Source organism: Lutra lutra, chromosome 9, assembly GCF_902655055.1.
Source record: "Lutra lutra chromosome 9, mLutLut1.2, whole genome shotgun sequence".
Lineage (NCBI taxonomy): Eukaryota > Metazoa > Chordata > Mammalia > Carnivora > Mustelidae > Lutra > Lutra lutra.
The window spans coordinates 20,048,139-20,070,557 of record NC_062286.1 but is presented as its reverse complement, the minus strand read 5'-3'; the positions used below and the strand labels follow the sequence as shown (position 1 = coordinate 20,070,557).

Here is a 22,419-nt window from a genome sequence, read left to right as displayed (position 1 = left end):
TGTCCAGTCAGGGTTGTCAGCATTTTCCCATACTGAAAACTTAGAATAATCCTAACTTCTTAAATTCCTCTTATTCCCTAACCCATCCTGCCATCAGCTGTAGTTTCCTGCATTGAAATATCTTGGAGGTGACACCCCCTCCCCCACTGTCACTGCTGAAGTTCACACACTTGCTACCTCATTTGTGCATTATTCACAGGGTTTACTAGCTGATTTCTCCAATCCTATTCTTCCTCTTTTATCCATTTTGCTGGTCATTAAGAGTCCAATTTTATTAAAACTTAGTTTTCTTAAATATTTCTCCCCTATGTAAGAGTTTCTAAACCAAATTCAGAGTGCTTTCCTCTTTAAGTTTTCTTTCATAGCAGATACTTTTCTTAGTCTGTCTTTTTTTTTTTTTAAGATTTTATTTATTTATTTGACAGAGAGAGATAGTGAGAGAGCAAACACAAGCAGGGGAAGTGGGAGAGGGAGAAGCAGTCTTCCTACCAAGCAGGGAATCTGATGCGGGGCTCAATCCTAGGATGCTGGGATCATGACCTGAGCTGAAGGCAGATGCTTAATGACTGAGCCACCTAGACACCCCTCTTATTCTGTCTTTCTTCCCTTTATTTCTCAATCTAAATTAACTTTCTTGTTGAAGAATGCACTTAGTGCACTGTTTTCCTGCTTACCTCCCCTAACAAATGTAAGTGGCCATAGACGGTTTCCTCCTCTTCTCTGGTTGTATCCTCCAGCGCCCACCTCCAGCCTGTTTTGATCTCATCATTCCAAGTTCTACCTTTCAAGGCCTAGCTTCTAAAATCCGTTCTTTTTGAACTTTCTTGGCAATTCCTGCGTATGTGTTTTTGTAGTTGTTCTAAACTATATTTTGAAAAAGCTGTGTGGTATGATGGGATTTCTTTGGAGTCAGAGAAGTATAGCTTTAGATCTCGACTTAGGTACTTACCAACTTTTTTGCCTTAAGCAAATTGACCCTTCTAAGGTAGATTCTTTATCTATAAAATTTAAGTAATTGCAAGTACACACGTACATCTTACCATTTTATGAGTGTAAAATGAGGTAATGTTTAGTAATGTATAGTAGCACTTAGTATTAGGGATTGTTGCTTGAAAACAAAACCCCAGGATAGTAGTGTCTTAATCAAAGAAAGAAAGTTGAAGTTTATTTTTCTCTCATATAAAAGAAGTCTCCAGGGGTGCCTGGTTGGCTCAGTGGGTTAAAGCTTCTGCCTTTGGCTCAGGTCATGATCCCAGGGTCCTGGGATCTAGCGGCGCATTGGGCTCTCTGCTTAGCAAGGAGCCTGCTTCCCTTCCTCTCTCACTGCCCGCCTCTCTGCCTACTTGTGATCTCTGTCAAATAAATAAATAAATAAATAAATAACCAACCAACCAACCAACAAACCAACCAGGACTGATATGGTAGTTCATCTGGGACCCAGACTTTCTCTACCTTTGTTTTCTACCCTTCTAGAGCATGATTTCTATATCAAAATTGCATTTGCCACATGTTCCAAGGTGGCTGCTGGAGCTCCAGCCATCATAACTACATTTCAGATAGTGAAAAGAGGGAGAGCATGACAGGGCAAAAAGGGCATGCTTTCCAGCTTAGTCACCTTTCCTTAATCAGCCTTCTTGGAGGTCCTTCAGAGCTCATCTATGGTAGTCTCAATGGCTAGTACTTAGTCACATGACCACCACTTGCTAAAAGGAGGCTGTAAATTTTAATCTCTTAATTATTGGCTACATTGTTGCACAAAATAAAATAAATGTTACTAAGAAACAAGAAAATAATTAATACTGGGTAGGTATAGGCAGCCTTAGCCATGGTTACTTGTGATAACTTTGTGATGCTTGACAAATACTGAGGCTTAACAAGTATCTTTATGCCTCTATTCTTTCTGTTCCACTTAGTGTCAATTTAGCACTTTATTCATCTTTGCTTCATATGTATCTTATTTTTTTCAGTTACACTGAGAGTTTCTTTGGCATAAAGACTGTATATCATAATTCTTTGTTGTGTTTCACAACACTTAACAGAGTGCTTGGCACTTGGAGCACATAGGAGAAACTTAATATGTATTTGTTAATTAATTGACTTTATTTTTCACTAGGACCACATAGTTCTTTTAGCCTCTCATTGACTCTCCCCACCCACCATGACTATTTTGTATTTTTTCTTCAACTACAGAGTAGCAGATACCTAGGGAGGATACATTGCAGGCTTTTATTCCTTTGATAATTTCCTGTTTTGTTTGTTTGTTTGTTTGTTTTTTAAGATTCTATTTATTTATTTGACAGAGACCGTGAGAGAGGGAAACACAAGCGAGGGTGGGGAGTGGGAGAGAGAGCAGCAGGCTTCCTGCTGAGCAGGGAGCCTGATGCCAGGCTCAATCTCAGGACCCCGGGATCATGACCTGAGCTGACAGCAGACACTTAATGACTGAGCCACTGAGGCGCTCCAATTTCCTGTTTTCTAATGCCCAAAAAGTTACTCTGGGGAGTTGATATTCTAATACGTTATCTTTCTTTGGTTAATATATTTAAAATGTATTTCTTTTACACCTAGTGCTTGAAGATAAACACCTCAGATTAAATTGGAGGAAAAATGTGTATTTGTATGTAACATATATGAGTTACATATATATTTCTAGTATTCTTATTCATCATGAATATATAGAATAAGACTTTTCAAAATGCCACTGTTGGCAAGACCTCAGGAAACGATTTTTCTGTGCATATTTAATTCACATTTATAAGGAAGCTCAGTGGTTTGAAAAAAAGCTTAGGTCACATTTCTTTGTCACAGTGATTTTGAGCTGCTAGTGATTTTTCTTTTTCTCCCCAACCATGGATGAGAGGAGAGGAAGAATTAACTGGAGAGAGGAGACTCTTTCCAAGAAGATAAAGAAATAGTATTACTGGAAATTTCTTTCCCATCTGCTTGAGTCAGACTTTATGGTAAAAATAAGATCTTATAGTATCAAAGTATCTTGGAATAGAAGAGTTTATAGGAGTTCTTTTTATTCTACTTTGGAACTCACTGAATGGAATATTTTAAACATGCTTTATGCTTCCTTCAAATTTATTCTGTCACAGGTATTCATTACATTATTAGCATATGAATATATAAATAGAATACAATTTCATTCCCCATAACCAATATGCTAATATATTCATACACCCAAACATGCATATGTCTTATATAAACACATATATAAATGCTAAGAGATAAAAGCATGCTGCTACAAATTCTTCTCAGAACAAAGTTAGTTATAAATAAAACAAAAAGTTAAATATCATCCAGTTATGCACACTCAAAAAGAGTAGGTAGGTAGATCTACATGAATGGTTATTTGGTTTGATGTTTAGGTATATATTAAGTGGGTGGGAGAGAGGGGCCTGGTCAGTAAAGTAACTGCACAGTATTAATAAGAAGGAGAATACATATTAACTAAAAATTGTAATAGCTTTTTGATAATTTTTTATGATAATTTTTAATGATACTTTTTGACTGGTATACAAATGACATAGAGTCATTTATTTATAAAAAGTTGATATTTCTTTCTAGTTTGACTTTATTTGGTTTTGTTCTCATAGATGTTTTCTCCCAGATGTCAGATTCCAATGGCTTAATGATATTTAGCAAGTTTGACCAGTTTCTGAAGGAAGTTCTGAAGCTCCCAACAGCTGTCTTTGAAGGGCCATCTTTTGGTTACACAGAGCACTCAGTCCGCACCTGTTTTCCACAGCAGGTAAGGACAGTTTTGTAAAATCTAGGACTAGAAGAGCACTCATTCATCCCTCCACCTTGTATCAGATTTCACCAGATTTGTCCTAGTCTAGGGACATAAAGTCTTGAGCAGGGGAGAAAAAAGACCTTTAAGTGGGAGGGGCATGAAAAAGAGGGCCTATAAAAAATTCTTCTGAGAATTCTGGTTTGGGGGAGAAGGGAGTCTTTCCTGAAAAATGATAATCTATGAAATATTTTAAGTTATTAAAATTTTAAAGAAAAATGTTTAAGATGAAGTGTTTATATTATTGCTACTGGACATATATTACTCTCCTGAATGAGTTCTTTAAGCTGTGAAATACAGGAATTTTGGCATAAAACTCTATACAATACTGGACCGTTTTTTCCTGAGCACTGAAGACAAGGAATGCTACACAGCTCCCAGCTGCCAGCTCAGAATCCCTCAAGGGCACACTGTCGTTTTCATATGAAGGAAAGATAGATTGGGTTTCCTCTTTATTTGTGTGTCCTTGTGCAGTCCTGCCCTTGAGGTTGTATGTGTGAATTCCTGAGATCTTAACTGTGCCTCAGATGACTCCGAGCAGAGTGGATGTTGACTTTGGCTTCATCTATTCCAGTAGACATGCGATAAAAGGAACTTCATGCTAAACTTAGACATTATGGAAAGTGGGGAATTAAGAAAAAGTCTGTTAAAACTAATAAGTAAAAGATTAATGGAAGTAGGATATTGACACAGTCTGAAAGTATCTCCCTATAAGATGTTCATTAATTATAAAAGGAAACATAGTAACCTTAGAAACTTACTATGTTGTAATAGAGAAGCCTGTCAGATCCACATTAACCTAGCGATCAAAGCCCCTGTCACCAGTAAAGGAAACAGACTGATATCCTTGCCCCCCGATTGGATGCACTGAGAAGTACCCAATGTCATTGCTGTGGGCCAGAAAAACACAAGCTGAGTCTCATCTTCCTATTCTTGTTTTTCCCAAAATTTTTTATGTTTAATTTTATTTTTTACAGTTTTACTGAGATGTAATTGACATATAACTTTGTAAAAGTTTAAGGTGTGCAATGTAATAATTTGGTATTTGTATGTATTACAAAACCGTTATCCACAATAAATTTAATTAACATCTGTCCTGAGGCTCAATTTGAGGAAACATCTGACAAACCCAAATGAAGGGATTTCTACAAAATAACTGACCTGCACACTTAAAAAATGTCAATGTCATGAAAGACAAAAAAAAAAAAAAAAAAAAGGAACCATTCTATGTCACAGGAGTCTAAGGAGAGAAAAACTCAATGCAGTTTATGATCCAGAATTTTCTTTTGTCATAAAGGACATTATTGGGACATTTGAAAAAAATCTGAATGAATTTTTAGTATTTTGTCATTAAATGTTAATTTACTGATTTTGATATTTGTATTAAATTATGTAAGAGAATATCCTTGTTTTTAAAAAATGTGATCTGAGGTATTTAAGGGCAAAGGGACATCCCTTCTGCGGTGTTAACATTTGAGGAATCTGGGTAAACGGGAATTTTTTGGATAATCTTACCATCTTTCTGCAGGTCTAAATTTATTTAAAAATAAGAAGCTAACATATACAAAGAACAAATCTAAAGGTTTGAGAACTGAAAGCACATTGTAAACTAGATCCTCCTGACTGTGATACTTTGATTCACAAGAGCCAAAACCAAATACACACATACTTTTTTTTACATTTGAAGTTAAGGATTCTTATATATCTGAATTCAGACTTTCAAACAATATTTTATAGCTTGTTTAGAGATAACTCATTAGCTTTAGCACCAAAAGTGATACTCATAATACTGGTGAGTTTTTTTCTTTTTTTTTAAAGATTTTATTTATTTGACAGACAGAGATCACAGGTAGGCAGAGAGGCAGGCAGAGAGAGGAAGGGAAGCAGGCTCCCTGCTGAGCAGAGAGCCTGATGTGGGGCTCGATCCCAGGACCCCGGGATCATGACCTGAGCCGAAGGCAGAGGCTTTAACCCACTGAGCCACCCAGGCGCCCCACTGGTGAATTATTTTTGCCACGTTCTGAGGAGATATTCTTTCCAAATTTGTATGTACTTGGGCTGATTGTTTTTGTGGAAATTTGTTACCATACGTTATTTTTTCCTCTGTGTAAATGACAGTATCAACTTTTAGCATATTAAAAATAGCTGTGTGCCTCAATTTATTCTAATATAGTTAGCACTCCCCCTCCCCCACACTGATATGTGTTAAAATTTTTTTAAATTATGTTTATTAACATATAATGTGTTATTTGCCCCAGGGGTACAGGTCTGCTAATCATCAGGCTGACACACTTCACAGCACTCACCATAGCCCATACCCTCCCCAGTGTCCATGACCCAACCACCCTATCCCTGCCCCCTCATCTCCCAGCAACACACAGTTTGTTTTGTGAGATTAAGAGTCTCTTATGCATTTTTAAATAATGGGAGGCTGTCCATACGTTCCCTGGTACAGGAGTGCATTGCAGGTGTGAAAATGCCCGGAAGCAAGGTGAGTAAGGGTAGGTATGATAAAGAAACAGCAACCGTTTTTCATTTAGCATCATCTCACTGCTGCTGCGTTTGTAGTGCCCTGACGTCAAATGGTTGCCCCACAATACTCTGGGGTAATCTTGTACATGAGGTACATGTGGCTTTTCACACAAGATGCTTCCTGGAGGTTAGGCTAAACTTGATCAAGTTCCGGAATGCTACTGCTGAGTGTCAGAATAGGGAAGGCGATTTATACAAAGACATGTCCATGAGGAAGGAGCTCTGACTAGTGGGTGACAGTCATGTGGGGTGCCAACCCAAAGTCACCTTAGATCTATTTGCAATGTGGGGACTATGAGGAGACGTTAGTATTGGGGCAGAAGTTTGAAATGTCGAAGGATATACAAAAATTTCCAACTGTTAATCCTAAGAATGCTTTCTAGAATACTCCAGATTTCCTTATGCCTTTATTGTGAAGCCTTTGAACTCAAGAGCTAACTCTTGATTCTTTTTTTTTTTAAAAGATTTTATTTATTTATTTGACAGACAGAGATCACACGTAGGCAGAGAGGTAGACAGAGAGAGAGGGGGAAGCAGGCTCCCCGCTGAGCAGAGAGCCTGATGCGGGGCTCGATCCCAGGACCCGGAGATCATGACCTGAGTTGAAAGCAGGGGCTTAACCCACCGAGCCACCCAGGCACCCCTGACTCTTGCTTCTTATTTGCTTCAGATTCTTAGGAAAAAACTCAGTCTTTGTGTTTTTTTCAAGATTTCATTTATTCATTTGAGAGAGAGAGAGAGCATGATTTGGGTTTTGGGGCAGAGGGAGAGGCACTGGGAGAGGGAGAAGGAGACTTCCCACTGAGCGGGGAGCCTGATGAGGGGCTCAGTCCCAGGACCCGGAGATCATGACCTGAGCTGAAGGCAGACGCTTACCCTACTGAGCCACCCAGACGCCCCTCAGTCTGTTTTGTTATGTGCCAAATTTGGAAAAGTCAGAGAAGCTTATTTCAGTCTAGAGGAAACTTAAGTTTTCCTTGGTTTGGAGAGGTGACCAAAAAAAAAAAAAAAAAAAAAAGCACCTTAGAAGAAAAAGTACTTACTGCTAGAATGACCAAAAAAAAAAAAAAAAAAAGAGAGAGACTTTGAACAAAGTTCCATGCAGCAAGAGTTAAATCCAACGATTTTTGGGTTTCTTTTTGAAATGGTCTTTTCCCATATGGTTTGTTTTACTATGTATGTACTTTTTTAATGCAGAGTAATTCTCACACCCTCCAACGGAGAGAGAACAGTGTCAGTGGGAGGTGGAAATTGCGCTGTTGGTTCACAGGCAGTTCCCTAGCATTTCTATGTTCTGGGCTGAGCAAAGAAGTGATCACAATTAAAGAGAATGTAGGACCCTTTTAAGAAAGAAGTGGAACTCTTGCAGGAGTACCTTTCTTTAGTGAAAAAAGTGGCTGGTTTGGAGGGTTCATGAGCTGCTTCCTTTTCTGCAGTGTTATGGGGTGAAACTGTGGGTTCAGAGCTAGAGAGGTGAAGACATCGTCTCCTGTCTCACACATCTGTGCTGCAAAAATTGACTGACAGAGTGAGCTATCCCCTAGATCCAGTATTTAGTTTAGTTTTTTTTTTTTTTTTAAGATTTTATTTATTTGACACAGAGAGAGGAAGCCCAAGCAGGGGGAGCAGCAGGGAGGTGGAGAAGCAGGCTCCCTGCTGAGCAAGGAGCCCCATGTGGGGCTTAATGTGGGTCTTGTGATAAAACTAATCTGTCTTGAAAGTTTTATGCCCTTATCATGAGGAAGGAAAAACGTATTTCAGGATTTAAGACTGAAAGGTGTCATCTCATAGTGACTTTTGTTAATGCCTGTGGAGATTTAATTGTGCTGGTAGTAGTGTTGCTGCTGTTTTGTTAGTCCTCTGTTCACAAGGGTGCCTGTGTTCTTAGGTTTGTGCCAACCCTGTTTTTCTCATGTACCTTATTCTTTTTAAATCCGCAGTTTTGCAGTATGTGCAATTTTCCATTAATGTGTGCATTGCATTACAGGAGAAATACTCGAATTTTTTTTAATGATATGAAGAAAATTACTTATTTGTTTATTTTAATATGCCTTAATTCTTTTTTAGAAAACAGTTTTGCAAACTAACCTAAAATAAAAACACAACAAAGTTAAAAGCACTTATAAGTTAATTCAGCAGAACACATCAACTAGAACTCTCATTCAAACCACTTTAGAAGAGGCTCTGGTGTTAGTTTCCTACAGACCTCAACAGATACCTACTCGTGATCTGGCAATTCTACTCTTAAATTTTTCCCACATGAAAAACAAAACAAAACAAAACTTATGTGACAAAAAGATTTACAAGGATGCTTTTATCAGCCTCAGAAGCATCTGAGGTGTCCATAATAAACCACTGGAGTAAAGTTAATTCAAGAAATAATATGTTCAGGGGTGCCTGGGTGGCTCAGTTGTTAGGCGTCTGCCTTCGGCTCAGTTCATAATCCCAGGGTCCTGGGATCGAGCCCCGCATCAGGGTTCCTGCTCGGCAGGGAGCCTGCTTCTCTCCCTCCCACTCCCCTGCTTGTGTTCTCTCTCTCACTGTGTCTCTCTCCCTGTCGAATAATTAAATAAAATGTTAAAAAAGAAAAAAATAATATGTCTGGAATTTGCTTCAAATTAATCCAGACTGAAGGAAAGGTGAAAGTATAAATCAAAATTAGTCATAAGGGGTACCTGGGTGGCTCAGTGGGTTAAGTGTCTGCCTTTGGCTCAGGTCATGATCCCAGGATCCTGGAATCAAGTCTCACATCAGGCTTCTTGCTTAGCGGGGAGCTGCTTCCCTTTCCCTCTGCCTGCCACTCCCTCTTATTCTCTTTGACAAATGAATAAAATCTTAAAAAAAATTAGTCATATGTTGAGAATTGTTGGAAGCTGGGTGACAAGCATATTATACTATTCTCTCTACTTTAGTAAATTTAAAAGATTTAATAGAAAAATTAATTCTAGTTGTAAATTTGTGATCGTGATTATTGTCTGAGTAAAGCACAGTATTAACATAGCACCTCAAGTCTAATATTTTGGTGGGTAGACCAAATATATTGATTCTTCAGTGGTTATTTATTTATTGTTAAAGATTTTATTTATTTATTTGAGAGAGACAGAGAGCTCGTGAGGTTGGGGGAGAATCAGTGTGGGGAGGGAGAGGGAGAGAATCTCAAGCAGACTCTGCTGTGGGAGTGGGGCCTGATGGAGGACTTGATCCCATGACCCTGAGATCATGACATGACCTGAAACTGAGTCGGATGCCTAACGGACCGAGCCACTCAGGGGCTCTTGATTCTTCCGTGGTTATAAACTAAAACTGACTTTAGAGACTTAAAGTTATTAAAAACAAGCAGCAAATAGCAATATTTAAAATTTCTCCCTAGTTTTTCTAAACTTCAGAGTTTAGGGATAAATTTTGTTTCTCCTTAAAAAGATGATTGCTATAAAAAAGAAGATTGCTATTTGTTGTATTATGTATTTTTTAGGTTTGTATTGACTTGTTTGAAGTGTTCAGTCTGTCCTGAGAGGATTTTATTTATTTTTAAATTGTTTTTTAAATGTGTGATTTTTTTAAAAGGTGGATTGGGGCAGAGGGAGAGGGAGAGAGAGATCTTAAGCAAGCTCCATGCCCAGCATGGAACCCATCGCAGGGCTTGATCTCACTGACCCTGAGATCGTGACCTGAGTAAAAATCAAGAGTCAGAGGCTTAACTGACTGAGCCACCCAGGCACCCCTCACCCTGTGGAGGATTTTATTTTATTCTTTTATTTATTATTTTTAAAAAGATTTTATTTATTTGACAGATTACAAGTAGGCAGAGGCAGGCAGAGAGAGGGGGGGGGAAGCAGGCTCCCTGCTGAGCAGAGAGCCTGATGCGGGTCTCGATCCCAGGACCCTGAGATCATGACCTGAGCTGAGGGCAGAGGCTCAACCCACTGAGCCATCCAGGTGCCTCCCTGCAGAGGATTTTAAATTTGATGTCTGTCTTTATGGAAGACTGAGTAAGTACAGTAGGGGAAAGAGGGAGATGATGAAGTAGAGACAGTTTTTTACTCAGTGTTGCAGGGCTCTCCTTGATTCAGAGGGAGGTGGGAAAGTGTAGTGATGAGATTACATTCTTGCTGGAGGATTTTTCAGAATAGCAACAGTATTTCTCATGCCTGGAGTTGTCTTCTGACTCTACTTTGACTAGCATATCGTCTTCCGCTATATGCCAAAATGACTTTTCTTCCCGCTCTATCTTTGAAGTGAGACACATTCTGGATATTCTGACCTTGTTTGCCTGGACATTGAATAGTTTAGGAAGAATTGCCCGACACATGTATATGTGTATTTCATAGGAATTCTAATTAGGCAGGTTTTACTGTCTCCATCAGCAGGCCCTCATTACCATGATGATCTAGTTGGGTTATTGCCACGTTGCACTGATTTGAAGACCTTCTTTCACACCTTACCATCCCTGATATGGAGATACTTCATGTGGCCAAGGGGATCTTACAGTTACAGTTGACCGGCAGTGGTTATGATGGTCTTTTCTTGCACGTGTGTGAACTTGGTCAGAGCTGTCCTTGTCACTTCAGCTGAATTATGCGCACGTTCAGTACCACATGTGTTGTCATTTCAAATGATGTTGGTTCACACTGACATGCCAATGACCCTTGACCTTCTCTCTCTTCAACAGAGGCCCTCATATTTCATATCCCAGCTAAAATAGCCCTTCTTTTTTGATGCTCTGAATCTTTCAGTGTAGGATTAATTGTTCCTCTTCTGCATTCCCATGGCATGTCATATCTAGCTCACTTATGCCCTGAGGCGATGCTCCTTGATCTTCAGCTTTACATCCCCGTGACTAACAATGTCTGGAAAATGATTAATGCTTACTAGAAATTTGTTGGTTTAAATGATTTAAATTAAATATTGGCATGAGAAAGTGTCTTTGGCTTGAATTCTAATTCAAAGCTTAAACCTCCTGAATGTACCTGCAACCTTGTTGCTTTCATTGACATTTTTATTCCATGATTTTCTCAAATGAAACCATCTTTGCAATGAGGAAAATCGAATATTTCAGGAGTTCTGGAGTTTCCCCCATCTTTTAGCTATATTATATAAAAATATTTCTAGTAAATAATAGGATAGCAACATTATATTGTTGTGTCACTACAGAGTACTTTAATTTTCAAAGTAAATTTGTGATATGGACAAATTCCGTGTCTAATAGTAATCAAAAGGTTGACCCATGGCACTGGTCCCATAACCAGTTAATGTGTGTTTGCCCTGGTTGGACAGGATATTTATTTATTTATTTATTTATTTATTTATTTATTTATTTATTTGAGAGAGAGAGAGAGAGAGACAGTGAAAGAGAGCTTTAGAGAGGAGAAGCAGACTCCCTGTGGAGCTGGGAGCCCGATGCGGGACTTGATCCTGGTACTCCGGGATCATGACCTAAGCCGAAGGCAGTTGTTCAACCAAACTGAGCCACCCAGACGCCCCGGGACAGGATATTTCTAACTCTGCACAGAAGTTTGTATAAAAACGTTTTTAATTGGGAAGATTTAAAAAATGTGTTCAAGTTTATTAGCTATTTGTCATACATAGTTTAATTGATTATCAAGTAAGTTAAGGCAATGGGTAATACTTACCTGTCATCCATAAGGAAATGAGAGTTGTTTTTTTTTATTTTATTTTATTTATTTATTTGACAGAGAGAGAGATCACAAGTCAGCAGAGAGGCAGGCAGAGAGAGGGGGAAACAGGCTTCCCGCTGAGCAGAGTCCGATCCTAGGACCTTGGACCCTGAGATCATGACCTGAGCCACCCAGGCACCCTGAAATGAGAGGTTTTAATGGAAATAACGAGTTTGGAAATTGCACCTACCATGATCCAATGCTAAACTAATTGTTTTCTCATGTTACTTTAGTGATACTGGATTTCTCTCTCTTTTTTTTTTTTTTTTTTAGATTTTATTCATTTATTTGTCAGAGAGAGAGGGAGAGAGAGCGAGCACAGGCAGACAGAATGGCAGGCAGAGGCAGAGGGAGAAGCAGGCTCCCTGCCGAGCAAGGAGCCCGATGTGGGACTCGATCCCAGGATGCTGGGATCATGACCTGAGCCGAAGGCAGCTACTTAACCAACTGAGCCACCCAGGCGTCCCTGGATTTCTCATTTTTAAGAGATGGTCCCTGTCTCCCTTTAAAACAGGGAAAATGTAGTCATGGGTGGAGGGAGGAAGGTGAGAATAGCTCCGGGTAGGTAGTAAGTGTCAGTATTGAGGCTTAGAATAACAAAGGGCTGGGAGGTAGGTGACAAAAAGAAATGCTTACTTCCAAGAGAAGAGATGAGTACACATAAGGATAAAAACAGCCTCAGTGTTTTATAGAGGAAGGCAGAGATAAATCACAGTGTGTCTGCCCAGTGGACCAGGCTGCTGTTAAAATGATTAGAAATGAAGACCTTTGTAGCAAAACAATATTTAATAAAAAGTTAAGTGAAAAAAACATTATATATTTTTGCCTGCCTTATGTACGTAATTACATAGAAGCATATATACATTTGGAGAGAAATATAGCAAGATGAGAATTGTGGGAATGTGCATTTTTTTGCAATTTTATTACAAATATTGTGCTGCAAAAATAAGGAGAAATGCAAAGAATGTGTTCAACTCAAGAAAAAAAACCAAAATGAAACAAAAAAGGAGGGAAAGAGAGCCAACCTTTCTTCCGTGCAGTTATTTACCAAGTCATGGAATTTTTGAGCTGGGAATTCTATCTCAGCTATTTTCAAACTTTTTAGTCTCAGAGCCTCTTTACAATAAAAATTATTGAGGACCCTAGAGAGCTTTTGCTTATGTGGGTTATACCTATTGGTATTTCCATACTAGAAATTAAATTTGAGAAATTAAAGATATGTATTGTCATTTAAAAATAATGATAGGGGACGCCTGGGTGGCTCTGTTGGTTGAGCCGCTGCCTTCAGCTCAGGTCATGATCCCAAGGTCCTGGGATCGAGTCCCGCATCAGGCTCCTTGCTCAGTGGGGAGCCTGCTTCTCTCTCTGCCTCTGCCTGCTTGTGTTCTCCCATGCGCTCGTTCTCTCTCTCTCTCTGACAAATAAATAAATAAATAAAATCTTAAAAAAAAATAAAAAAATAAAAAAAAATAAAAATAATGATAGGAGGGGCGCCTGGGTGCCTCAGTGGATTGGGCCGCTGCCTTCGGCTCGGGTCATGATCTTGGTGTCCTGGGATCGAGCCCCGCATTGGGCTCTCTGCTCAGCAGGGAGCCTGCTTCCCCCTCTCTCTCTGCCTGACTCTCTGCCTACTTGTGATCTCTCTCTCTCTGTCAAATAAATAAATAAAATCTTAAAAAAATAATAATGATAGGATGCTTGGGGGCTCAGTTGGTTGGGCATCCAACTCTTGACCTCAGCTCAGGTCTCGATCTCAGGGTCGTGAGTTTAAGCCCTGTGTTGGACTCCACGCTGTATGGAGCCTACGTGAAAAAAAAAAACAATGATAAACTCATTACATCTTAAATAATATATTTTTATGAAAAGTCACTATATATTCCAAAACAAAAATATTTAGCAAGTATGCCATGGTTTTACATTTTTGCAAATTGCTTTAATATTTGGCTCCATTGAAGACAGCTGGGTTCTCCTATCTGCCTCTCCATTGATTCCATTGTGATATGTTGTTTTGGTTAAAATATAGAAAGAAATCTGGCCTCACAAAGGGAGGAATGCTTTAGTAGTTTTTTCGGATGATTGTGGAAATGCCACCTTGCTTCTGACACACCCCACCGTATGAGAGATTGAGACTGAAAAGGACAAATAATGTCTGAGAATTTTTTTTTTAAGATTTTATTTTTATTAATTTGACAGAGAGAGAGATCACAAGTAGGTAGAGAGGCAGGCAGAGAGAGAAGAGGAAGCAGGCTCCCTACTGAGCAGAAAGCCCTATGCGGAGCTCGATCTCAGGATGCTGAGATCATGACCTGAGCCAAAGGCAGAGGCTTTAACCCACTGAGCCACCCAGGCGCCCCTGTCTGAGAATTTTTATGAAAACAGTTCTCACCTCATGGACTCCTTGAAAATGTTTTAGGGACCCACAGGGCAGCTTTTGACCACACTTTGAGAACCACTGCTCTACCCTTCCAGAGGTAAGAAAACTGAAACCAGAATGTCAAATGATTTCCCCCAAATTACATGGTTTATGGAAGACAGAGTTCTGGGACACAGTTCTTCTGGTTTCATTCCTCCTGCTTTTGGAGGACTTCAAATTACAAAATGACCTTAGGACAACTTCTGTAAACTGACCCTGAGTGTTTTTATCAAGGGCTTCTGACATATCAGATGTAATTGTTCCTTTTCATCTTGAAGATTAAAAAAGAAAGTATGATTTAGGCGAATCAAAGCTTTTTAAGAAGAAAAGTTGCATGAGGATTGCAGGTAGACTTGTAGAAATGCAATTTTTAATATTAGATAAAAAATATATGGAAATATTAATTAAACATACATTTAGTTTTGGTTACTACCTCTTGCGAGCTGAAAGACTTCGTAGCATCTTCTTTCTCGGTAATTCTATGTAGACACTTTTTGTTTGTTTTCCTTTGTTGCAGTTGTCTGCATCGCCATAATTAGAGGCATTTTCCATATCTGTCCCTCCGTTTAAATGTTCGGTGACTTTCTGGTTTTATTTTAAATGTTGTTCATTTGTTCCTCTGAGGTTCCACTGAGGTCTCAGAAACATCAGTGACTTGGATGCCGGAGATGGAAAATACTTCGGAAAACTTTATTTAGCCTTCTCGAGTAGGTATTTTTCAAACCTCACTGCCAGAGCACGGCTTTCTGTCAAGGGCCTTCGGATGGTAACTTCCTACTGTTATCACCCTCAGTCAGCCCTCGTGCTTGCCCCTTCCCTCCCCCTGTTCAGTGTTGGGCTCCAATCTCTGTCCTTGATCGGAGGCTTTCCTTCATATTTCTGCATCTTTTTCAAGGTTTTATTGCAAAAGCCTCTTTCTTGCTCTGCTGTCTACTTTATCTTCCCTTTTCTGTTCCCTATTTACCAATTTCTTTTTTTTTTTAAAGATTTTCATTAATAAGAATGATCTCCTTACATACAGTGGAGTCAAGAGTCACATAGTTGCCAGAAAGATACACAGAAGTCAGTCTGTAGTCTGTCTATATGATGGGAACCATCGTTGGAGAAGTATCATGATGGCAGATGCTGGGGGAAGCCACCTTCCTGACTTATCACCGCAGTGCCTTCCCTCTTTGCTCTGTTCCTGGTGAATAGATTAGTGGTAAAAATCACTTATCTTGTCATACGCCGGCAAAATCTTTCGGTCAGCTCTAACCAATTTTATCTTTTCTCCTTCCCCCATATAAAGTAGTTTAAAGTTTTATGGGGAAGCACCTCATTTTGTATATCCTGTTATCACTTCAAGAAAAGCAGTGGAACTGAGAATACACTTTTTGGGAGAGACTAAGATGAAATTCTGGGTGCCTTTTGGTGTCCACTTGCCCCTAGTCCTCAGTCCCTCCCCCTGCCTTGGAATGGTGGGAACAGGACTTGGAAAAGTCCTACGTACTTATTGGTCCTGCATTTCCTACTCTCCCATGTCTTCCCTTTTGTCTCTGCCCTTCTTTTGGAATGAAGTTTGAAGTGGGGTGGCCGAGGTGGCCAAGGTGCAATGACAGAACTCTCACATGTAGTTGTAAGGTGCTCCCTTTTCCTCCTTTTTCCTTTCCGTTTGGAGCTGCAAAGGTGTTTTGTGGGTTAGAGGAAATAAAAAGAAAATTCATCAATTTGAAAATTCTTGAGAATCTCTTCTATCTACATCACATGACTATTTTTTCTAGACTGTTTTCGGATTTTTAATGTCCACTGGGATGTAATTATGTTGGTGTTTCACAAACAGTGGAAGCTTTGTATGTATTTGTTTAAAAGAGAAATAAAGACAGAACACAAAAATGCAATCTAACTGGGGAGCTGGTATAATGGGGTAGTGATAGACATTGGATGTTCAGACTCTACTTTCATCCTTGTAACTGTCTTTGTGACTGGGTCAAATTACTTCACTACTCTGCACTTTAGTTTTCTTTCTGTAAATGAGAAAGTTGTTAAGTGATGTTTAACAGTGTTTGCTCCCCACGTTAGTATTTATTCAATGATTACTTATCAAGTACCTGTTGTGTGCCTGACACTGTTACGAAATGCTGGAAATACAGTAAACAACAAATGGAGTAGTTCCTGCTCTTGCTGATGTTTTATAATGGGGTGTGGGGTGTCTGTCTCCCCATCGGTAATAGAAATACTAATTTGAAGGACAGCTGAGTTCCAGTCCTTGCTTTGTGTCTGATTTGGGTAGGACCTTCCAGGTTATTTATCCCCCGCTCCAAGATTTATTTATTTACTTGAGAGAGAAAGAGAAACAGAATACAAGCAGGAAAGGGGCAGAGGGAGAGGGGGAGAGAGAATCCCAAGCAGACTCCCTGATGAGTGCGGAGCCTGATGTGAAACTCAGTTCCACAACCCTGAGATCTTGACCTGAACTGAAATGAGGAGTCAGACGCTCAACCAACTGAGCCACTCAGGTGCCCCAGGACCTTCAGAAGTCATTTTAAATGCTCTGTTCCTTTATTTTCTCATCTGTGATGGAGATAGTGATACCTAAACTATTTACCTTAAACAGTTGTTTTAAGACTCAAAATAATGTATGCGGAAGTGCATTTGAATACAGTAGTAACGTATAGTGTGTTTCAGTTTTATCGTAATGAAAAATATTACTGTATTTTGCTGTAGAATTTCACATGGAATTCATTACAACTTGGTTGAGTGAATTCTAGATTAACTTAATTTTGGAATTCAGAAATACTAGAAGAATATAAGGTATGTTTGTTTTTCTTCTCTTCACAGAAGAAGATAATGCTAAATATGTTTTTAGACACAATGATGGCCGATCCTCCTCCCCAGTGCCTTGTCTGGCTACCTCTCATGCACAGGCTCGCCCATGTTGAGAATGGTAAGCAGAACTTGGATCATTCAGTCTCTTGTGCTACAGGAAATACAGGAACTGATGGTATTTGTAATGTCCTTAGCTATTACCATTGAAAATTAAAATTGATATTTGCTGTCACTGTGTCCTTTGAATTTGTGATTTTTGCTTTTAAAAGAGGGATTTTTGAAAAACTATATTTATTTATTTGAGATAGAGAGCATGAGAGAGAGAGCAAGAGAGCTCAAGCAGTGGGGGAAGGGGAGAGGGTGAGGGAGAAACGGATTCTCCGCTGAGCAGGGAGCCCGATGCGTGACTCAATCCCAGGACCCTGATATCATGACCAGAGCTAAAGGCAGAGGCTTAACCTGCTGATCCACCCAGGCGCCCTTCGAAGGAGGAATATTTATTTCTCAAGGAAAAGTAGGGGAAGGGGGCTTATTACTTAGGATACCAAGAAATAGTAATATCAGGTCATAAAACTTTGTGGTTCAAATTCTGGGTTTTCCCCCACTGACAATCACTTGAACCCATCTGATTTAGACCTGACTTCCTTTTTTACCTTTAATTTATACAGTTATAAAAAAATTAGATGTATGCAGTATCAAGCACTAATGGTATAATGATTTTGGAACAGTTTAAAGGAAAATAGCTGTGATAGAATTTGGTACTTCACACATCTTCACTTTCTGCCTTTACTATTTTATCTTGAATTACTCTTGGTACCTTTTTGAGGAATTTGACTTAAATATTTGTCTTGGTTAGAATTGAAATGGTAGTTTTACCTCCAGTAACTTAATTTTTTCTTCTGTTGTTATCAGTTTATCTCCTTGTTTAGGTTGTATGAGTTTGTTAAAGGAAGGGCTATAGTTTCTTTCCTTTTTTTTCTTTTAAGATTTTATTTATTTATTTGACAGACAGAGATCACAAGTATGGGGGAGAGGCAGGCAGAGAAAGAGGAGGAAGTAGGCTCCCTGCTGAGCAGAGAGCCCAATGTGGGCCTCGATCCCAGGACCCTGGGATCATGACCTGAGCCGAAGGCAGAGACTTTAACCCACTGAGCCACCCAGGCGCCCCAGGGCTATCGTTTCTTATATAGCCTCCCTCCCTCCTCTCAAGGCTCTTGCCTGTTTCTTATTCTGCCAAAGAGAACCAATAAATCTGAGAAGCATGAAAAGGCAGAGCTCCCTTTTTCCCTTTGTAAGAATGAAATGCACATCCATACTCTGTCTTCTCCCTCTCTCAACTGTACCTTTTGTTTTTAAACCTCTCAGCCTTTTGTGCCACTGTGGCTTTAGTTCACGGGAACCTTAGATTCAGGATTACTTTCTTAAAGGTGTAGAATCTCTTGACTAAAACAGCTAAATTTTTTTTACAGATTTTATTTATTTATTTGACCGAGACACAGCGAGAGGAACACAAGCAGGGGGAGTGGGAGAGGGAGAAGCAGGCTTCCCGCTGAGCAGGGAGCGTGATGTGGGGCTCGATCCCAGGGCCCTGGGGTTATGACCTGGCTGAAGGGAGACGCTTAACAACTAAGCCACCCAGGTGCCCCAAAAAACAGCTAACTTTTTTAACAGGATTTTCGGATAGAGATTTATACTGTTAAATTATTATATTATTGAATATTATTAGTTCTTTTGGAGGCAATACTTTCAAAGCCTGAAGTGTGTCATATTCAGTTTGTTTTCATAAAATCATTTTGCAGTCAAATCCTCTACCACTGAGCTATATCCCCTTCATAAAATCATTTTGTATCTACTATACCATAAGGAAAGAACCTCCTTTGTCCTGATTTTTGTTATCCATATGAACATTTTATTGTGATTTTGTATATAGTGTATTATTTGTTGATTACATTCTTATGAGGTTAGTGATTTTTTTCTTAGGGACAGAGAAATAGTATGATCTCATTGACATATCTTGAAGATAAAACGTTATTTATCACAATAACATTTATCTATATATCAATTTTTATGGTGAGGAAATAAATCATAACATTATGGTATTTCTGTATTTCTATATGGTATTTCTATTGTTGTAGTTTGGGCCCTTTCTACGAAATTCATCACTTGAATTATATAGAAATTACTATTTATAAGGACAGATATCTATTTACTTACATAAAAGTTATACTTTTTGTATTGTTTTACTAATCCAAGTATATTGTGTGTAAGATTACAACGTGATGTATTCTTCCAAAAAAGAATGCTTTTACCAAAACCTGATCTTAATGATTGACTCAGTACACTTGTTGATTCTCTCCACATTCTGGTTCTCTAATCTGTGGCTGGTGTAAAAGAGGAGAGAAATACATAGATATTCATGTTCATCCAAGATGATCAGAATATACTTGATAATTTAATACTAATGTACATACCAAAATAATTGTACAGAATTATAAATACCGGTATGCTGTTGTCACCTGGGTTGATGTGACCTCCAGACTGATTTGGGAGTAGTGTTCTTTGGCAGACCTTTACTAGATTATGTAGCTTTATTTATTTTTTTAATTTTTAAATTTTTTAAAAAGATTTTTTTCAGTTGAGAGAGAAAGAGACCAAGCACGGAAAGGGCGATGGTCTGAGAGAGAAGCAGACTCCCCACTGAGCAGGGAGCCTGATGCGGGATTCAATCCCAGGACCCTGAGATCATGACCTGAACCGAAGGCAGACACTTAACCAACTGAGCCACCCAGGTGCCCCTAGATTGTATAGTTTTAATTTGGAGCACAGATTTCTTTTTAAAGATTTTATTTATTTATTAGAGAGTGAGTGAAAGAGAGAGCCCATGAGCAGGGGCAGAGAGAGAGGGAGAAGCAGGCTCCCTGCTGAGTAGAGACCACCCCCCCGCAACATGGAGCTTGATCCCAGGGCCCCAAGATCATAGCCTGAGCAGAAGGCAGACGCTTAACTGACTGAGCCACCTAGGCGCCCCTGGAAAATAAATTTTAGACTTGAGAAGGCTTCTTTTTCTTCTTTCCATATGTATTTATCATCTACGATCCTTATCATACGTTTATCATTCTAGTAAACACGAGTTTCATTTTAAAAAAAGAAATTGGTTATTTTCTCAAGTGGATTGGAATGTAACATTCTAACTTGAAAACCTGTTCTCATCTATTATCTTCCCCTTTTATTCTAGTAAATGGCTGGTTCTTTAACTGGGAGACAATTTAGGAGTTTTCGGTTCTAATATTGTTTTCACCTTTGCTTGTTTCCATGAGGTTTGGTTTTCCCCCATATGGACCTTCTTTCTCCAAATGAAAATGGCTTCTTTCTGTTTCCTGTCCCCCTCTCTGCCTTCCGCAGTCTTCCACCCCGTGGAGTGCTCCTACTGCCGCTGCGAGAGCATGATGGGCTTCCGGTACCGATGCCAGCAGTGCCACAACTACCAGCTCTGCCAGAACTGCTTCTGGCGCGGCCATGCCAGCGGCCCTCACAGCAACCAACACCAGATGAAGGAGCACTCGTCTTGGGTAATTGCTCTGTTTCTGTCTGTGTCCTCTGCCCTTACCCTGTCTCTGTGGTGACAGTGCCGGCTGCCTCCTACTGGAGGCCTCACCAGTGAGGACGCGGGGTAGCCCAGTCTTCGTGCTCACAGTTCTGACCGCAGATACATTGTGGTTCGTCACCTGGCTTTATTTGTTTGTTTGTTTTCACCACTTGATTTTAAAAGGAGAATTTTTAAAGTCCCAGGAGATGGAGATACGATTACAATTTGAAATGGAAAAGTAAGTGAGAAGGGTCTTCTTATTTTAAAACTGTGCAAGCGGTATCCCCTCAAAGCTTACTCTCTGAACTTTTATTAAGATTTAAAGTTCTTTTTCTCAAGCATATTTCGTACATGTCTCTAGGTTTTAAATGTTGCAGAGAAAACTGCGTGAACTGAAGGAGTTAAATTTTTATCTCTGAAGTTGGGGAAATATTGTATCTTATAGGACGGACATTGGTGTCCGTCCTTCCTTCCTTCCTAGATTTTATTTATTTGATGGAGAGAGACCCAGGGAGAGAGAGAACACAAGCAGGGGAGTGGGAGAGGGAGGAGCAGGCTTCCAGTCGAGCAGGGAGACCGATGCAGGGCTCAGTCCCAGGACCCTGGGATCATGATCTGAACCGAAGGCAGGTGCTTAACCCACTGAGCACTCAGGCGCCCTGGTGTACTTACTTTCAAAAACAGTCCTGTAAATAACAATATTTGGGTGGAGGATATGTGATTTTCCTCTGGTGTTTATAAATCACCTAACAAGCTTAGCATCAATCATTTTTCTTCCCTTTTCTCAATTTATTTTCAGAATTTTTAAAATGTCATCCATTTATTTCCAAAAACTCATTTTAAAAACTTTTCCCTCTAGTTTTTGTTGGTTGGTTGGTTTGTTGGTTGGTTTGCTAAAGGATAGAACAATATATAGTGTCACAGGTATAATTTAGGATTTAGGTTCTTACCCTGGGTCATCCTGCTGGACTTTAAGTGTTAGCTTCAGTTATCAGGGGGTTTCTTTCTTTCTTTTTTCTTCTAGTTAGCCTTCTTAAAACTTAAGAAAAAAGCCAAGTAAGCTCATATTAAGGATTGGTTTTAAAAAAAAACCACACACACACACACACACACAACAAATTTCAACCCATGTGTACGCTTTACTTCTTACATCTCTGACACGTTAGAGAAATTTTTTTTTTAATCAGTTAGGTTTTCAGTTACACTTAACCATAAAATTTCGTTAAACTGAACATCCTCTCCTGGGTTTTGCTGTGTTGGAAATTCCAGTATTTTTTTGGTTGAGGAGTGATTATTTAAAATTTTTAAACAAGCAATGGAAAAAAATTACAATGTAGTAGGTTCTTCTTTCACTGAATAAAGATAATCTCTAATAGAGATTTCACTGAGTAGAAATAATTCAAGTTGTTATTTTTCCCTTTCTTAAAGTACGGGTGTCCCACTTAATTGATTTATTAGTGTTTTTCTCATTGTTTTTTTGTTTAGAGTCTAATTCTCAACACTGAGATAGCTCTTTGCTCTGTTACCATTATAATGATTGGATTCATTGGCATGTTTCTTCTGACAGTTCTCATGCTAGATGTTAGGGGAATAGAGTGAAGAACTTCTTTTT

At 39.2% G+C, this 22,419-nt stretch overlaps 1 protein-coding gene across 13 annotated transcripts in view; it reads left to right on the top strand.

The window, feature by feature from the left end:
- DTNB (dystrobrevin beta) overlaps positions 1-22,419 on the top strand; it is a 238,112-nt gene that overhangs the window by 67,838 nt on the left and 147,855 nt on the right. For all 13 annotated transcript variants that reach the window (XR_007130044.1, XM_047745316.1, XM_047745315.1 and 10 more), the window contains 3 exons: positions 3,600-3,754; positions 17,234-17,339; positions 20,624-20,790. Coding sequence is in view for 12 of the 13 variants with exons in the window: in XM_047745316.1 (XP_047601272.1) it covers positions 3,600-3,754; positions 17,234-17,339; positions 20,624-20,790 (428 nt within the window). In the remaining variant the exon portion in view is untranslated. The remainder of the gene's footprint in view (positions 1-3,599; positions 3,755-17,233; positions 17,340-20,623; positions 20,791-22,419) is intronic.